Source organism: Amblyomma maculatum, chromosome 1, assembly GCF_055883805.1.
Source record: "Amblyomma maculatum isolate TAMU_Amacu chromosome 1, ASM5588380v1, whole genome shotgun sequence".
NCBI lineage: Eukaryota > Metazoa > Arthropoda > Arachnida > Ixodida > Ixodidae > Amblyomma > Amblyomma maculatum.
In genome coordinates, this window is record NC_139344.1 from 354,810,900 (window position 1) to 354,830,631 (window position 19,732).

Sequence of the window (19,732 nt, forward strand, 5' to 3'; positions counted from 1 at the left end):
ACCACAAAAGAAAATTTGCTGAGAAGGTTATGTTGTCTTCGGTACCCAAATGGAATTTTCCTTTCAAACGTTTCCTATTGCGTAACTTTGGCTCAAATTGGCATAGGCCATTAATTTTCGCTTCAGATCACTTTCCACCTGTTTCTGATCTTGTTGACATATCAATCATTGACATAATTTACACCTACATGCTGTGAAGTGTTTTTCCTCGTTTTCTCAAAACTGCAATTTTGAGGGTGCTGCAATTTTGGAGGAGAGATATCTCTTAGTCTATTTGTGCTATAGCTCTCATTCTTGTCTTGTTAGAAACAGAAAACCTTCGACAGTGCCGTAGGACAAAAATATGTACAGTTATTATGCGGCAACATTTACAGAATTAATTATCAATCTTAGGTGCCAACCAGGGCTTTTATTCATAAAAGTTTGACTTATTGTAACTTTGGTTCAAATTCTTCTACCACGTTAATTCATGACTAGCGGCACTCTATGATCCTTCTAGATCACTCTGGTAGGGCTATTCTCATCATGCCATAAAGTGTTTAGTAATTAACTCACCTCCAAACGAAGAACATGAATTAGGTAATATTTTGAAAGCTATTTCATCTACAAGAAAACTAATCAGATATTTGAAATCAGCATGCAAAAGTACATTAATGGTGCAAGTTTCAGTCAGATCCACCCATAAATAAGGAAAAAAGTTTTAAGAGGGGTGTCCCCCCTTAACCAAGCCGTACGAACACGCCTGCGTGGCCTAAGGGTAGCGTGTCTGACACAGGATCCAAGGTTCCCAATGGCTTTGATTCCCTTTTCGCTCTCCCATCTCAAAGCAGCTACCAGTGTTAGCAGCACCTGCCAACTTGGCCATGCCATGTGGTCTCATGATGTCACACAACTCTACGATCAGTCAGTACCTGACTATGTCACCTGTCACAGGCACGCTCCTCGTTTTTCCCTCACAATGTTGATTCTAAGTTTTTTGGAGAAGTAAGCCTTTAGCGCTATCACGTTGAAGCTATAGATTAGTTGCTCGGAGTAAGTAAGGCTCTGTGGCGTGTATCACAAGACAGGGAACTGCAAATAGCTCTAGCGTATAATTCAAAGTGTGGGCCTCAGCAAACTAGCTTGCTCCAGGATATCAACGCGTATGGCATTGGTTGCAGTAAAAGTCAATGTCAGAAGCTACATAGTAAATGCAGGAATTTCTCTATGTGTGAAAGCTTAAATACAAAACATACATATGTATACATATATATGTTGCGACAAGGATGGCAGGAAGAAATACAACTGTGTGTCGATATCTACACAGCTGAGATCCAAACAAATTGCACAACTTTCTACAGGTGCCAATGTTTTGATAGGGTTTACAGGGAGGGGAGAAAAGGTTTGACAAGGTAACAAGCCATGCCAAAGTCTCGGCAAGTTCACTGCTTGATCTTAAGATTAAGAAGTAAAATCGAGGCCTCAAACCTAACAGATGTCGGTCACATTTGATGGCCGACATTAGAAAATACTGCACTCTTCTGCTATGCCAAGGCGTATCATTCTACAAACAAGCATACACCTGAAAACGCTTTATACAAGATAGCCATGTGTCAAAACAAGCTTTAGCACTCGCCTCCGTCTGCATGGGGGTCTCAGCCGCTTGCGTCGCCTCACTGGAACTGTTCTCCCCGTCAGCATAGGAACTGCACAGTTGCACCTGCTCGGCTAGCCTAGCATTGCGCAGGCTGCGCGCATGCTGCTCAGACTCTGTCAGCTCCGACGTGGCAGGCATGTTGGCCCGGATGAACAGCACTGGAGTCTTCGGGGCGATCCGCTTCAGCTCGTACAGGTCTGCGAGCTCCTGCAGACGAGAAGACACCACGTGTGAGGTCTGGCCTTGGATCACACAGGGCATGCCAGTGCAAAGAGTGGTGCAAGTAGCCCGGTCACCTTCTCAGTGAAGGCTTCCTCTGCAAAGGCATACAGTAGCAGTGGAGTGCAGCCATCAGTGGCTCGCCGGTAGGTCTGCTCGAACGAGAGACTGTTGTTGCACGGTGTGGCCACAACCTGAACTTCGTCACGAAGGAGTGGGTGCTTCATGCGTATCTCCAAAGCAGCAGCACTGAGTGCAGGGTCCTTGAGGGCCTCGCCCTAGAAAACAGAAGACAAAATTTATTCTTAAGCACTGTATTATAAATGTAGTAGATTATTGCAACTTAAACGATCTAGGGTCATCTGACAGGAAGTTTCGGATAGCGGTGCCTCGAAAAACGGTTTTTGAGCATGTAAAAACACTCGTGCATCCCTCGAAAATTGCTGTTCTGAATACTACCTGATGCAAGCATGATAAAACCGTATCAGAAAGTCATCTCTCAAGTGGCATGCTCACTGTGAAAGAACACACATATGTGCAGACCTCTTAAAGGGCAACTCCAGCAATTTTTTGATGTTCACAGATTGAGAAGAAGTTTTAAGTCAGTAGTTTTATGGTATTCCAATCTCCCATGCCAAATTTGATACCCGAACGCTGCATAGTCTTTTCACAATCCAATTATATAAGATGTCACTCGCGGGGGTAGGTTGTACATGAATGGCAACTCGTGTGGTCGAACCATTCAAGGGATCACTTTCTGAAGACGCTTCACTGCTCTGTGAAAAGCTGCTTTCCGCTCTTTCAGAAATTTTGATAAAAATGTACAGTGTGCTGGTAACTCTGATATGTGATGGACCTAGGCAGCCTGGCGAACCAACCCATGACGTCACGGTCGGCGTCACACCAGGGATTGTCAGTGATTTCAATTTCATGCTTTCGCTACCTTAAAACGATATTGATGCCGCCTTAGAAACATGAAACCCCCATTAATTCGAAATGGTTGAAAAACCGCTGGAGTTGCCCTTTGATGAGAGGACAAACCACAGTACAGCACTCTCTGCCAGACATCTTTTAATTATGCTGCACAAAACACCTTTAAAAAAAAAAAAAAAAAAAAAAAAAAAAAAAAAAAAAAAAAAAAAAAAAAAAAGCTTAGACATGCCAGCTCAAAGAAACTGACCGTTGAAATCAAAATAATCCAAGTAACCCCCCCCCCCCCCCTCCCTCCGCCCCCCAAAGAACCACACATACAGGCTTGCTGCAAAGTTTTTCACAGCCAAAGTGGGCAACCATTTGATCTGGCATCAGAGTTAAGCAAGGAAAATGTGTGAGCACTGTTCTACTCACCTCCACTTCAAGGTCAGCACGCGGTATGGTCCTCCAGGGCTGGTCATATGCCGCCAGGTGCTCCACCAGCTCGAGACTGTTGGGCAATGCCAGGCTAATCTCTGTCTGGTTGCCTGCAGAAAAGCGAACCTGTGGGGATAAAGGGGAAATGACACCTCCATTACAGCCTGTGCAGGCCTCCGACAGGTGCTAGATTAAAGTGTAATGCTTCTTTTTATTTACACAGATAAGCTATGCCTCAAGACAAAAACTTTCTAGCTTGCAGAGGTAGCCTTAGAGAAAGACAAACAGGTCAAGCTGAGTGCATTGCATACAGCTATTGTGTAGTAGCAGTAAAAGCGTAAAGGTGACAGAGTCAACACCATTTTTTCCATTGCCTGCACATGAAATGATACTAACATACAATTCTGAAATTTGTTCCTTTGCCAAATACAGATCAAACTAAAAAAAAAAATTACTTTTTTTTTTTTGCAAACTGTCGTCGCCTTCAACAAAGCGCGGCTGCCCACCAAATAGGCTGTCACAGCTTTCGCATTTGAAAACCCATCGCAGTGGCGCCCTAACTAGGGTGTTCGACTACCGAGCTGGAGTATGCAGGTTTGCTTCCAGCCATGGCAGCCCTAATTCGATGGAGGCAAAATGCAAAATGCGCCTGTGTGCTGCACGATGTCAGTGCATGTTAAAAATCTTCACGCGGTAGAAATTGTTCCATGGCCCTCCAGGACGACACCTATACCTCTTTTTCCTCTTTCGCACCCACTTTCCTCGTTCCCTCATGCTGTGGTTCCCATGTACAATAAGAAGAGAGTCACTGCGCCTTTCCTTTTCCCCAAACCCGAAACAAATTTTTAATTAGCTGTAAAGGTAAAGTAACGTTACAGAGAACAAAATTCAGCAGACACTCGTCTAGACATATGTGCATTTCAGCAGGAAAAGCACTTTCAACAGAGAAAAGTGGGTCTTGCTAAAGTGTTGCCAGAATTTTTTGTGGCTCGTAAATTTTGAACTGTGGGGTTTAACGCCTTAACCATCATTAATAAAAAGACTAGCGCATTTAACAAGGACACGGATATAAAAGAAGTCAGGATGAGCGCTTCTATGTCTGTGTGCTTGTTAAATGAGCTAGTCTTTTTATTAATGACGACACACCAACTAGCGCAGCTTTCTGCCTTGACAACACCTTAACCACCTTGGGTAAGCAGAGCCTACCCTTGCAGAGCCGTTCCAAAATTGTTTTGGATTAATATTTCCAAGTGAGTCTTCAAACTAGTCTAGTCAACTCGTTTCCAAACCAGTCAAGTCAGATGAGAGGTGCTTATATGAAGCAGAGAAAGCATTTTGCTCACCATTCTCCAGGTGAGCTCACTCTCGTCACCGACAGGAGAGGTGACTGGCAGCACAGACTGGCCAAACAGCTCATTCACCACCCGAGCCTTTGCCCAACAGCTGTGGCCAAGCACCACCAGGGCAACAGGCTGGGTGACCACGCTCGAGATGAACTGGTCGTCAGTCTCGTTCAGCCGCAGTTGCGCCAGCTGATCTGCAAATGGTGTGTTGGAAACAATGGTAAACATAAGGCGGCATTGCCAAATAGCTGTTGCGAGCTTTCTGCTGGCTTGGAACAAACAGGGTAGCAAGGTCACAAATGCATGTCACAATACTGTGCACCGAGCAATGCTTGCTTAAAAGCTCCTAAAATTTGAACTGAACAGAGCTGCAGTCACTGCAGTAGGATGTTGAATCCGTTCAGAGTTCGCATATACTATTTTGCCTAAAAATCAGGGAGAATTCCAGAATTTCAAAAATAAAATGGGGCAATAATCAACGAGGGAAAGAAGTTCTTTTCTGGATCATACAGATCAGGAATTCTTTGAATCTCGCTTAGCTCCAATTTCTCTCCCTAGAGCCGCCTTTCTTTTCTCTGGCCTCTTGGTGGAATTGGTTAGCCTTGACAAGAAGAGTTATGACACTATTAGCGTTCTCAAAGAGACTAGCAGCGGCCAACTCCCACAAAAATTTCCGCATCTCTTTGCAGTTTTTATTTTAGACATTCCTGAGCACCTTCATTTTAACAAGCCTGCTGAATGCTGACTTTATGCTGTGACCTCCTGTTCACATGCAGGTGTTCCATATGATTTATTCACTACAAATTGCTTGCATAACAGAAGGGCAGTCTAGGTAAATGAAACCACATACAAAAAGAAAAAACAAAAAAGAAAGGGGATGATAAAGTGCATCTTGAGAGAGGGGGGATTTATAGTACTGCCCTGTGCCACATTGCTTTTTAACCCTCTGAGGGTTTTTTTTGTACTGCGGCAGTTTTCTGTCCCAAGGTTTTTGTGGTACTGGTACAGTTTCAATCCTCCATTTGAAATTTGGGGCCTTAATGACGATGCATATGCTTACTGGGAGGTGCTGCCACATTCTACAACTTACAAGAAGCACTTGAAATTTATTGCGCTGCCTTCTTGCGAAGATAAACAGAAGTGATTACTAGGTGCGTGTCTCCCAGTCTGTGGTAACACCGCCGCCCTATCGCGGTTTCAGTTGTGCCACGTGATCGCAAAGAAGGCGCGAAACTTGATTTCTATCTTTATGGGCGCTTCCATGCAGGGGATAAACAGAACTGATACCTAGCTGCAGCTTGTGGTCCTGGCTGCGGCAACGCCCTTGCATGGTTTCGTTTGCTGCTGCCCCCCCCCCCCCCCCTCCCCCCTCTCTCGACCGCAATGGAGGCGTGCTAAATTTAATTTATCTTTATGACCACTCCCGGTGCAGGGGCCACACAAACCGATTTCCATCTTTATTGGGGCTGCTGTTAGCGTGTTTATCATCGACGCTCACGAGGTATTCCTGGGTCCGTATTCCCGAGTTAGCGCCATAGCGCCGTTATCGAAAGTGTCGCTATTTTCCTGACCGCGAGTCGCCGGAACATGATGTTGCCACCTCATCCGGTTCCGTAGTGGTAACACCCCGTTCCGGCGTTTTGACCAATCAGATGACTCGAGATCACGTGAGATAGTGACACTTCGATAATGACGCAAACTCGGAATACGGGCCCTGCTCTCTTTGTGGTTTCCTAAGGTTCTTGTGTTTGCAGTGTGGAAGCAACGTTGACACTAAAATACGGTTCCTAATATTTTCCTACAACTTTTCCTTGACTTTACTTATATTGAACTTTCAGTATTCGCAATAAAATAATTTGACCATCTGGGAAAGTGTTTTTCAAAAAAATTCGACCATCAAAGGGTCAAGTTTTGCTGATCCTCTCTGTCTTTCTTTGTTCCATTGAAGGTGTTGCCACACAGCCTTATTTTTTGAGACAAACCGGCTTTCCAAGGAGTTTAAAGAGTGCATAAAAATTTAAGGAGTTTCAAAGGCTGTTAAAACAGTTTCGAAAATCGAATTTTAAGGATTTCACATGCTTGTGTGTGCAAACCTTGGATATCTTGTGAATCACTTTGTCTTACCTGCCTTCATCATAGCATTCTGCATAGAGCTTACGGATGATGAGTAGAATTAGCGGATGTTATGAGCTTACTGCTCAGGTTATGAATGATGAAACTGCCCCAAAAATTGGCAACAGCAATATGATCTGTACCATGGTACACAATGTGGGCTACAAGAGTAGATGTAGTGGTGGAATAAAGGGATAATTCAAATCGGTAAACATTCTTTTTGAAGCAGTGCAATAAATGTGACCACACTTCCATAACCCACTTCCAGAATGCTCCCCCTCTCTCTTAAGCACACTTCACGAAAGCCAGGACTTCTTCTGTGGACCATATCTGCTATGCTACGAGACCTACACTTCAGCAATAGAACTGTGGTGAAAGCATGCCCTAAAAGGCCCCAGAGCAAAAGAAATACCCCACAAAGAGTAAACAGCTAAATTCACGACCTGTACAGCAACAGCTCAATGGAACAAACAAAAAGGAATGTACAGACTTCTTGCAGTCTGCCATGGCACAATGGCTGCTCCAAAAGTAATTGACGTAATACACGTGCTAAACTTCCATCATTGCCGATGTTTTCACAATGCAAACTGCTAACAAGCATTATACCAGCATGCCAATAATTAAGTTGAAGGATGAGCATACCACAAATGAAGCCCTGTGCAAGGAAGCTGCTATGGCAATCTGCGGCCGCTAGGCTTCATGCAAGTATGCAGCATCTCAATGCAGTAAGCTTTACCATTCTTTACGTTTTTAACATGTTGCAAATTAAACTTAAATGATTAAAGAATAGTCGCTCAGATTTCAAATGCATAAAGATGAGATGTGTGAACCATATGCCAGCCACTGCTGCTTGCTGTTATTGCACACATTTGCAAATTACAACCCTCGCTTTCCAGAAGGAGCATACATGTAAAGTTGAGCAATGACCAAGCCATGTCCATGAAAACCAGTACAGTTCACAGTTGCGGCAGCGTGCTCGTGTTATGCTTACAAATTTTAATATGGGTAAGATGCAAATTATATTCATATTTTTACCAGTGGGTTTCAGTTAATGTTATATACTGATGAAGGAAGAATCTACCATTCAGTTTTCCATAAGCACTACTTGGAATAGTACAACTGAGAACAATGAATAGTAAATGGTAACATACAGCATTCTGAAGAACACAGTGTCACAGCTGTGTGCTCTACTTTTGGACCGATTGGCATCTTTTGCAGTTCCATAAATTTAAAATAATTGTATGGTAATAAAATAAACCAAAATGGAACTTCAATTTATTTTTATGCTAGTCGAAACAAATTACTCCCATGCAAGCCAAAACAATTAAAAAGCAGCAAGAAATCTGCCTTCTCTGTAGGAAAAAGGGAATTAATATTTTAACGTATGATATCTTGTCCGTTTTGTTCAGCATCCACATTTCTGTGCCCAGACTCCAGCTAAGTGTGTGTATGAAAATCCTACCACAAACATCCAAGCTGTCGTGAAGACTTTGTGAGCAGAGAACTGGAGATCACTGCTAACAGTCGGTGGGTGACAACTATTTGCCACATATCCTTATCTAATCACTGCACCAAGGGGAACCCACTACAGAGTGTTGAACACTGGGAAGCCAGATCTTGGATTAGACAGAAGCAAACCAGATAAAAACAAGCTGAGGCTACCCTGATCGCATGGCTGGGGCCAGTCTGCTTTAACCAGTTCCAACTAGAGCGAATACATGCAACATTTCAATTACGCCAGAGCGCGAAAAAGGACGATGAAAGGATAGCGTCATATCATCAAGCGTCGCCGTCTTGCAAGTTGTAAGCAAAAAGGCGGCGCGTCGCGCGCAATTTTCCCTCACTTCTCTCGTTTTTTATTTTTTTATTTATTTCTCCTGGGCACGCAGCATGCACGCGCGCCTCGATACATACACGACAGACACGCAACTACCACGCGGCGTTACGTTCCTACAGGTTGTAGCGAAGGCAAGGACATTTAGCGACTACCGCAGTAGGGCACGCGGAAGGGGCTTCACGTTTCGCAGTCTTGTGCCTGGTGATTCTGACGCAAACGCAGCAGGTGCGGTATAGCAAGCTGTTATCACGGAAATGGAAAATCAGCATGTCGAAATCCTTTGACCGAGAAATTACAACGGGAATGGTCTCATGCAACCACACGTGTGCAAAACTCGCACGAACGTTTACGCCAATGCGAACAGAACCGCCAAGCATAGCTAGTTGCAAGCCGAAACGATGCACAATACCGCAACAGAGGTGCCGTGTAGAGCTCAGCTTTATCGAAAACTCTGTGTTCAATGTAAGCCGCTCCGATCGGGCGCATTCGGGAGCGCTCGGAAAGAGCGGCCGCTACCAGCCTGCGGAGTGCGTTGACGGAACTCGTGACATTTATTACGGACGATGTTTAGGTGGAAGGACGCGACTTTCGTCGGCCTTTGTTTTCAAATAGAGCTAGTTGTAAAAAGAACGAGCGGGAGAGCTGTCAACGTGCGCGCGATAACGGTTTACGACGAGGAAACACAGCGAGCGTCTGAAGGAACAAGTGCGTGAAATGCCCAACGAGGAAGCAAGAATAAATGCCCCGAAGAAAAGAGAGAAAAAAAAAAAAAAATTACATGTCGCGGCTTTGTATCGCGCGCGCAATGGGTGATTGGTTAACGTCACACAACTAAACGATAAAAAAAAAAAATAATAAAGCGCCGCTGTTTTTCTGCCACTTCAGCTACGAAAATTATGGTGTAAGTGAATCCACAAAATGACAACACACGAACAGTGCACCGCTATTTTTCGTACGCGCAACAGCCTCGTTTACAGGCCGTAAACCTAATCATAACGACGAGGCGTGTGAAAAGCTAGCAGGTGGGGCAGGGCGCTGCGAGATACTGCCGCGTGCACTTTACTTACCTTCGCTGAAATAGCCGCACTTTGCGATGTCGTCAAGCGACGCCTTCGTGTCCCTCCATATTCGCCGAAGGTACTTGCTGTTCTTCGCGAACTTGCCGAACTCGCCGGGCAAATTGGATGACATCCTCTTCCTGCGGCCGGATCTCTTCATTTGCGCTGGTAGATGGGGACGACCACCAAGAAAAACTTTCGGACAGCACGTCCTCCTCCTCGCACAGCTGAGCGATAAGCCTAACTTCCTTTGCGTCACACAGGAAGTTGAGACGTCATGGGTAACTGCCACGTGACCTGCGCATAAAAACGAAACCGAATCTGTCAGAGATCGTTGTCGGCTGGCGCTCCCGCCACTGCGCGCGCGCTGATTCTTGGACGTTTGTTTCGAAGGGCGCGGTTTTTTATTTTGCTTACTTTTCGTATTCTTTCCTTCTTTTTCATCTCCCCAACGTGCAGCTTATTCCTCTTTTAGACAATTGTGGGGAAAGAAAAAAGAGAGAGAGGAGTGCGTTTTTGGCGTTGGTATCACGCCGGTTTGTTCCGCTCAGTTGCGGAACGGGCTGGCATTTATGAAACCCCCAGCAAGGGTAACTTTTTTGTGTAACACAGCTAGGATGTAGTATATTCTTGCGGTGATCTGGTCATTCTGATCCATCAAGTGTGTGAAAGTCACAGCAGGAACCGAGTTCATAAGCTGTTCGAGCTCATGACAATTACGTCATACACCGCAAAGATAATTCAGCAGCGTCGACGAACGTGGTTATACCATGTGGGTCCCCTGTAGAGTGTGCCACGCAGTTTGTCAGAAGAGACGGCGGATTCTATTTGCTGAGTGAAACTTACATATGGTCTAAACAAAGAATTAGGAAAAAGTGCTTTCGAGTCTATTAATGCAAAATTGAAGCATCCTCTTTTTTCTTTTTTTTTTTTAATACAGTGGCTATGGCTAATTGTATCTGAAAACATGAACTAGGTATAGGTAGGGTACGTGCAGAAAATTTATCTGTGAGAAAGGCAGAGATATATGGGGCAGCAGAGCACCAGCCAATCGAGGAATTCCGGTGAATTCGCTGTTGCAGCTGCATATGCAAAGGACGCAGGCGCTCCGCGTACAGCCAACTTTCGTGCGATGCTCGACAGCGCATTTGTACGCCGCACACAAGCTGCAGGTTTCCGCGAAAACTGTCTGTCCACGAATAACACCGGCATTGTCCCTCTCAGTTTCTGTATTCGCCCCTTCGCATCTCATTATTATTCGCATCGCAATCCATTGTTGGCGAACGCGGCGCACGAACACTCGCGGGCACGCGCGGATGAAGAAAAAAAAAAAAAAAGCGGTTTTACAGGGAAGTTAGAACCATAAAGCAGCAGCAGGCGTAGTTGTTGCGGCAGGCACTTGGCGCGCACATATGCGCGCTGTGCTCTCTATAGTTTAGACGTCACAGATGCGTACGCAGCCAACGTTGTACGCAGCCGCAGAAGCGTGCTGTCGCGCCGCCGCTTCTTCATGCCCGGTCGAGCACTATATGCTCGGCACGAAGCTCGAGCCGCGCTGGCACCGCGGGACAGCTGTGCCGGTCGCCACAACGTCTTTTGCGCCCTTGAAAGAAAAAGCATTAAAGAGTGCACAGCAAGCGACGGCAGAGTGCGTTGCGCGTGTTGTGCAATCGGTTGGACAATGCGGCGCGCTATCGCGCATCCGGCGTCGAGCAGGTTGCTGGGTGAGGAGGCGGGTAGGAGGGCCGCGAGTTCCAGCGAGGCACCGGCTAGTCTCGTGGCTTCGAGGACGCAGCCGCGGTCGGCTACGGCGCATTCCGCTCGGCGCTCCCGTCCGAGTCATGGCCGTTTTGGAGTCTACACCGTCACAGCCACATACGTCCGCGTCGTTGTCTCTCGCTTGGTCACTCTCGTGCGGTCGCCGGCCGAGACGTGGCTGCGCTCGGCTTCGCTCGTCACCGCTTGGAGTCAGCGCAGTCGTGCGCGTCTCTCGATATATACATATAACCACTAGCCTTGCCGCGGCAGCGTATCATAGGTGCGTTCTCTTTTCATTCCGTGACGGATATTACGGGACTATTTTTTGAGAGGGTAAACACTTCGAGTTTGTTTACTGAAGTGCCAAGAAATGTTCACTTTCCCAGTCAACAACAATAAAAAAGATGTACAGAACATTTTCTGTGATTAGAACATAACTTCTGCGCGGTTTTTACTCGCGAACATATCAAATGTTTTAGTTACCTCGAACATATCAAAAGTTTTAGTTACCTCGAAAGTACTACAGAACTACAGAAATAACTAGAGAACTACAAAAAAAGTACTACATCACAAAGAAAAGTCTGACGTTACAACAGAAGTATAGAATATTTTGTTGTATATCTGACTCGTTTCTGTCGATTTTTTTCGGTTGGGTCAATTTTATTATTTTGAACTGTTGAGAGCTAGATTCAAACTAGTTAATGCATATAAAATCAGAATTCAAGGGACAGGCTTATAAAGATGCACATATCAGTGATCGACTGCTTTAAAAACGTTTGCACATTCCGTTAATAATGCTCATGAACAAAGGTGATTCAGTCAACGGCTTCTTTTGGAGCATAGTTGGTTCAGGTTTCTCAAACGAAATACCACTGGAAAAAGAAAACAGAGCCGCGTCAAGAACACGACAAAATATTCTATACTTCTGCCGTAACGTCAGACTTTTTTTTTAGTTCTGTAGTACTTTCATGTAGTTCTGTAGTTTTCCTTTAATACTTTTCTGCAGTTCGTAGCATTCTAATGTACTACACAGACAAAAAAAAAGCCGAGCTCAGCCCTACTATGATTAATTCGGACGCCCCAGAACTGAAACGCAGATATATAGGCTTTTAAATGAGTAAAAAGGGAGTAGTATGTCCCCTATCACACTCCCTCAAAAGCAAGGTACGCTGTCCAAGTATGGGGTAGATTTCTAGCACTAAAATGCGGAATACCTGTGCTCGGTAACAGTAGTGGATTCTCAGTCCTAAACATGTGAAGCTCTGGAAGTTACTAAGATTTTAATCGAGGTTTCAATCACCCCTAAGTGCTAAACTGAAGATTTCTAGTACCGCCGATAAATGTATCCTGCGATTTATATTTCTTTAATGTTTTTTTGAGACGGGAATACGCCTCTGTTGCCAACATTACAGCATTTCGCATCTTTCGTTTAGCCTAATCTACTAGGGGGCACGCTAGAGGACATGTTAGTCTATTTCTCATCTCTTACAGGGTAGTTCTTGATCAGAGTATTGAAAATCTGACGGCAGGCAGATGGAGTTTAGGGTGGCTGCCCCTGCAGAGAAATCTTGGGGGAGGAGGGCAACCACGCAGTCCTGTCGTTGTGACAAAAGAAATACAAATCATGGCAATGCCTGGCCCTACATAGGCCAGTGAATAGCCAACGTGCTCCAATATTGGGCCGATGGTTCGTCTTCTTGGCATTGAACTCACGCCCCAACGTGCAGATGTGACCAGGGTTGTCTCGAAGTGCTCGAGCAGTGCTCTACAGAGTAAACGAAACAAAATTCTACAGCAGACAGAGGGTTTCACAGTCGCTTCCGCTGAAACGAAGCTCCATAAAAAACAAGGAGCGAGCACATTGCAGCTGCGCAGTCGCGAGCTATTATTTGTTCCCCACAACATCGCCCCAGAGCTCATTGAATACCTAAGCTCGGGAAAGGTGAGGACGAGAGTCCTCGTCACCCATGAGTTTGCGAACGCTAAAGATACGCAGCGAGCCGCGTTACAGGACGTAGAAGCAGGCCCTCCGGGCTGTTATAACACGAAATTCTGATGTTACTACAGAAATTTCTCAGTTTCACTTTTGAAAACCACATAGAAATCCTATTATGACAACAAAAAATATTCTGTCGTTGTTTTCGACCGGGAGGCTTTACAAACAAAAATTCAGCTTAGCACTAACTCTGTTTTCAGACGCCCTAGAACTGAAGCGCAGACTCCGCAGACATACTCCTAAAAGGGAGTAAAAAGGGAGTAACATGTCCCCTATCACACACCCTCAAAAGCAAGGTACGCTACCCAAGTATAGGGTAGATTTCTAGCACTAAAATGCAGAATACCTATGCTCGGTAACGGAAGTAGATTCTCAGTACTAAATATGCGAAGTTCTGGCAGTTACTAAGATTTTATACGAGAAATTTCTGACAAATAGCGTATGCATACAAGGAAGGCGCTTGCTAGAGTGATGTGACTGCCGCATAGAAATGGTACTGCGGTGTTCAGCTTGCGCTGGATGAAAATAGCATCATATGACGGTCGAAAGCGAAATTATGCGAACCCTTTTTGTTTTCAGTGTCATGCAGTTATTTACCATATAACAATGCAACATTAAACCCATGACGCATTCATATTACTCCTACTTTCTCGGCGTGCAAGAACACTGAACGCTGACGATATACATACATCGCTGAAAACATTTAAGGCGGGCGGCAATCGTATGCGGTTCTATTTGCATGGCCGACGTTTGTAGACACAGACCGACGACCTCCAGTTTTTCACCAGAGCTTCGTTTTACACAAAATTTCGGCTAAGCATCAAGTATTAAGCTAAAACTAGTTGCTGGCCTTCAATGAAGGAGCGCGATTTAATCGCGCAAACAAGGAAACTTGTTGCACCTATAGGTTGACCACCTACGGACTCCTCAACTGCTGCATACTGAAAAGTTAATCAAGTTTTTGAGTAGAGAACGCGGCCAATAGAAGCTCACTGTCCATGAAATTGATAAATTTCGTGGAATCCAGTATTAGTTACCTTGTAAATAGCTCCAAGAATATTGCATGCGTTAACTGCCCAAAAAATGTTTAACGCTCGTAGGAACTGTTCGTATAAATTAGTAAGCTCAACTGTGTCATAGCGCTCGATGTATTTATTCATTTATCCCACGATGCGGCAAGAAGCGCAGTTAGGTAGGCGAGAAAGGTTACAAGAACGTGGATTCTGACTACAAACATACAGACGTCAACGCAAGCAGCGACAGACAAAGACAAACAACTCATTGCCTGACGCTGGTAGGAAAGAAGGATATTTGTGTGAGCGTTTGTCTGACCTTTGCGAAGTACGAATTTACTGCTTTCGAATGGTTTCCGAGATAACTCCGTCCTCGAGTCGGAAATTAAAAATTAAGAAATATAATAAATGTCAGGCACAATGGGACTAATTGGCTGCGTTTTGAAGAGAAGTTGGCAACACTTCGAACCAGAGTTCCCGAAACTGTGCCCACGCAGTTGCTGATGCTGAATTTCAAACTGATCACAGCAGTACTAGATACCTGTCTCACGAGCTCGTATAAAATGCCTCTCTATATAACACGACAGGGTTAAGAGGACAACCCGGTGGCGCCATCTGCCGGCATGTGTCGAGCTAATCAGGCTTGTTCGAAAAGGTTTAACGTCACACGTAGACCGGCGGAATTGAAAAATAAATACCTGCGGTGAAATGAATATTTACGGAGGGTGAGAAGGGAATAGAACTCGCGAGTCTCGGATGCCAAGTGGGACACGCTACTTCGCACACCACGCCAACACTTTCGTACGACTTGGCTAGAACGGGTATATATGTCTGTGTCCTGTTGTTTTTGCCATAATGTGATATAGATTACAACTGTACAGGCTGATGTGGTAATGTGTATGGGGGAGATACCAAGGTGCAATAATAAGGGAGTTAGTTATATGTGGTTTTATGGCGCATAAGCAACTACGGCTATCATGCGCCAGACACAAGGCTAGACGTCTGGATTACTCTAGTTGCCGTAAAAAAAAAAATGGATTTCTTGAAAAATGCTAAAATTTGTAAAAAAAAAAAAAAAAAAGGAACAAGTGCGTGTTCTCCTAAAATCAGTGCTGAATGAAATGGGATGTAATGAGTATAATAATAAGGGAGTAAGAGTCATCTCACAAGCGTTTAGTCATATACGAAATAACATTTGAACAAACAGCTCTTTCGAAAAGACCACAAAAATATGCTTACCAAAGCTAGAAAATGAGCGCGAACTATCTGTATTCCACCACTCGCCTTCGCAACGCAAATCATTCTAAGCCAGCTTCACTAACATACAAGGTATCGGCGATCAAAAATGGCGCTCCTTCTATACCCTTTCTGTTTAGCACACGCTTACATAAGAAGGTGCATCCCGGTGGCCCATTTTAAAGCTCCTCAGCTCATTTACGTCAATGGGCAGGGGCGACTAAGGAAGTTGGGTTTGATTTATGGAGTTTAACGTCCCAAAGTCACTTAGGCTATGCGAGACGCCGTAGTGGAGGGCTCCGGAGATTTCGACCACCTGAGGCTTTTTAACGTGCACTGACACCGCACAGCATACGCCTTCATCGAAAAGCGGCTGCTGCGGCCAGGATTCGCCCCCGCATCCTTGGGACTAGTCGAGCAGTCTAACCACTGCACCACCGCGGCGGGGCTGCTAAGAAAGTGCGGTGGGGTGTCGCCCTGACCATATGTGAGTGGTCACCAGGAGCAATTTTTAAAAACTATTTCTAAATTATAGGGTCCCCACGCAGAGCTTTTAAATCTCACAAAAGGCCTACATATGTGCTGCATTAAAAGGTGCCCACAAATAGCGTTTTAGTTTTCCTTTGAATTATTATTGGTTAGTGAGAGTACGCGAACGAGGATCCGCGTGAGCAGCCGCAGACCGGAGTCATTAAAGATGTCATCATCATCATCATCATCAGCCTTACTATACCCACTGCTGGGCAAAGGCCTCTCCTATATTTCTCCACTTAACCCGGTTCTGTGCTAGCTGCATCCACTTGACCCCTGCGAACTTCTTAATCTCATCCGCCCACCTAACTTTCTGCCGCCCCCTGCTACGCTTTCCTTCCCTTGGAATCCAGTTTGTTACCCTCAGCGACCATCGGTTATCCTCTCTTCGCACTACATGTCCTGCCCATGTCCATTTCTTCTTCTTAATTTCCACTAGAATGTCGCACTAGAGCAGTTAGGGATAAGGATAGATGGAGAATACCTCAGTAATCTGCGATTTGCTGATGACATTGCCTTGCTAAGCAACTCGGGGGATGAATTAAAAATGTAGCCCTAATTAAAGCTCCGCCCTCAAAGGCGTAGCTTAAGTGTCCACTTAGTTATTATTTCGTGATTATGACGGGATGGAACCCTTACACCGAAGTGCCTTTTATCTTTTCCCACTGCGGGTAAATCCATTTTATTCGTAGAGACGTTTGTACGACGACACGGATGTGCAGAAAAAAAAATGGAAATAGTGTAGCCTTGAGTGCAGTTCCTGGGTATAGCTTGTGAAGTCTGGTTGATACGGACGGCGGGAAGCAACCGTCCACAATGAAATAAGACCGTGGGACATACCGCCATGTCGCCCTAAATTATTCCAAAAAGAATGAGCTCGCTGCAGCTGTCGCAGTCCCGTACCACCTCGAGAAACGTGCCGCGCGAGGAGTATGTACGCACGTGGCGAAGAGTTACGACAAGAGCCCCTCAATTATATGGTTCCATACTGAAAGGAACATAAGTGACACCTTCATATAAGTACCCTAATTTCTAGTATACCGTTCGCACCGGATATATGTTTCGTAGGGATAAATTCTGGCTGGAAAAAAGAAATCTTTTTTACAAGATTGTCTGCAGCCGACATACATTGGCCATTACACGATATTAGGCGGCATTGCGAAATAAAATTCTATATAGTCCAGTTTATAGATAATCCTAAAATCCCGGTATTTTGTTATTGAATTATATGTTAATGGTAAGCAGCACGCTTGAATCTACAGTTTAACATGTCACAAAGGCATTTTTTCATTCGCGAAAGCTGTAAGTCTCCACAACGGTGAACGTCAGTGACGTCACCTTATTTTTCGTTGCAATAAAACGTTTCCTATGCACCAACGGCAGCTGGATCGTGCGTGCAGCTGGACCGACCGCAGAATTACATTTTGGTCCTCTGCAGTTTATCTATATTTTACCACTGCTGTTGTAAGAAAGAGCCTTCATTTACTGAATTGATAGCCATGTCAAAATGGCGCATTTTAACGGCACGTAAGGTTAACTTCACGTCACATGCGTGCGAAGCGGCAAAAATAATGCCCAAAATAAATGCTTGGCAATTTTATTTTTCCAGACCATTGTCGCAGATTCGAGACAACTGACAACCCGACACCGAGATTGTGTGTTACCATCATCTAGTAAGCGGCAAACAGCGGAAAGGCATAGTTACATTAGTGCTTTGTTCGACCAAGCACAACCATCGCTTTTACTTGTGACGCGCTAGGTTGTCAGCATTCGTACTGAGAGAACTTTTTTTTTTTTTTTTTTTCAGAAACAAAGTTTGAATGCTTTGTCATTTTCCACAAATGTCGAAATTAAACAATGATGTTTAAGAAACACGGCAATAAAGATTTTCCAACCAAAATTTTCCGCGCTTGTGGCATGCATGTCTCCGCCCTTCGCTGCTGTAGGGGTTAGCGCCCAGAGATGACGCACGCGTAGACTATATGAGAGACGACGAAGTGGAGAGTTTCGTATTATTTTATATCAACTGCAGTTCTTTAACTGGTGCTGAAATTGCACAGCATACGGGTGTCAGTGGTGGTGAAAAGTATTTGTTGGTTCAGAAAGAAGTCCTTTGTGCAGGAAACGGCCCTCAGTTCGGCAAAAGCCACATGAGCCCTATAGGCCTGCCTTGGACTGGCGCGTCAGCTGTAGCTTGTATTCCTGGCTGGGGTTGGAGAGCGCTCTTCATTATAATCTATACACGAACTGCAGAGTACAGGCAACCTGTGTATAACTTTAATACAGTGCGCAAACTCAAAATGATCTCTGAACAAGCTACCAACAGTCTTTGCAAACATTTGACAATCTTTATACAAGATCGTGGCAACCTACGCATGAGCTCACATTGGCACGAGACAGTATCTGTACAACATGAAGGCCTCTGCACAAGCTAGCTATATTCCACCTTTTCAGAAGCTTCGCTCTTTATAAAAACTTTTGATGATATCTGCAGAGGATTTCTACAACCTGTGCACAATATTGTGACAATCGATGCGCGAACTCGAGACAGCTTGCTCACGAGCTTGAGACGATCTGCACGAGAATAAGTGTGGCCGCAAGCTTGTGCCCTCTGTCAGAAATTTTACACAAGATTACGACATTCTACGTATGACCAAAGATATCCTCAGCGCGGGCCCGAAACGGTTTGTTTACGACTTTAATAGAATCTGCATGAGGTTTAGATACCCTCTGTACAAGCTGGCTTCAGCATCAGCATAACCTAACCACTATATCTGCGCGAGGTTCTTACAATCTATACGCGATATTGTGAAGATCTATGCATGGGCTTGAGACAGTCTCTATACAAAAGGTTTCCTCATGCTCATGTAGAGATTGCTGCGAGCTTGTGGTAATGTTTTAACAACTTACGACAATATTTTCACTAACTTGCGACAATGTTTGCATAAGCTTCCGATGTTTTTACACAATCAATCTGACAACCTCTGCACGAGTACGCGATGATTGATGCACGTGCTTGAAGACAGCCTGTGTGCTAGTTCGAGACAATTTATGCGCAAGTTGGAGAATGCATCCATAAGAGCCCGAGATCGAATATGCTCATGCTTGCAGGGATCTATGCACCAGATTGGCCAGGATTGTGCAGTTGCGTTACCGGTGTCTCGAATTCAATCGACGATCGTGAGCAAGTTTCTTGCTCCAAGAATTCGAAGAATTGTCCTAATTGGAGATATGGATTTGATCCCGAGTCCTGATATGGACTTTGATGGCATGATTTTTAGGATTTTTAGATTCATTTGCGGGTTCAGAGCTCTGCGGATCATCGATTGATATTCGCTGTGAACGATGCTATCGAAAAAAAAAAATTCCCTATATTGGACCCATAACTCTCTTCGAAATTCTCTTTCTCAGCGCAACTTGAAAACTTGAAAAAAAGAAGAGACACGAGCCAGAGAAAAATAAAGGGTGCTTTGTAAATGCACATACATACATACATACATACATACATACATACATACATACATACATACATACATACATACATACATACATACATACATACATACATACATACATACATACATACATACATACATACATACATACATACATACATACATACATACATACACACACACACACA

At 44.6% G+C, this 19,732-nt stretch overlaps 1 protein-coding gene across 4 annotated transcripts in view; it reads right to left on the minus strand.

The window, feature by feature from the left end:
• Window positions 1–19,732, minus strand: part of LOC146207851 (dual serine/threonine and tyrosine protein kinase-like) — a 114,915-nt gene that overhangs the window by 26,369 nt on the left and 68,814 nt on the right. For all 4 annotated transcript variants that reach the window (XM_084591024.1, XM_084591016.1, XM_084591007.1 and 1 more), the window contains exons 2-6: window positions 9,565–9,852; window positions 4,549–4,742; window positions 3,203–3,331; window positions 1,933–2,133; window positions 1,616–1,843 (exon numbers count right to left, since the gene is read on the minus strand). In XM_084591024.1, the coding sequence (XP_084447150.1) occupies window positions 1,616–1,843; window positions 1,933–2,133; window positions 3,203–3,331; window positions 4,549–4,742; window positions 9,565–9,715 (903 nt within the window). In that variant the 5' untranslated portion in view covers window positions 9,716–9,852. The remainder of the gene's footprint in view (window positions 1–1,615; window positions 1,844–1,932; window positions 2,134–3,202; window positions 3,332–4,548; window positions 4,743–9,564; window positions 9,853–19,732) is intronic.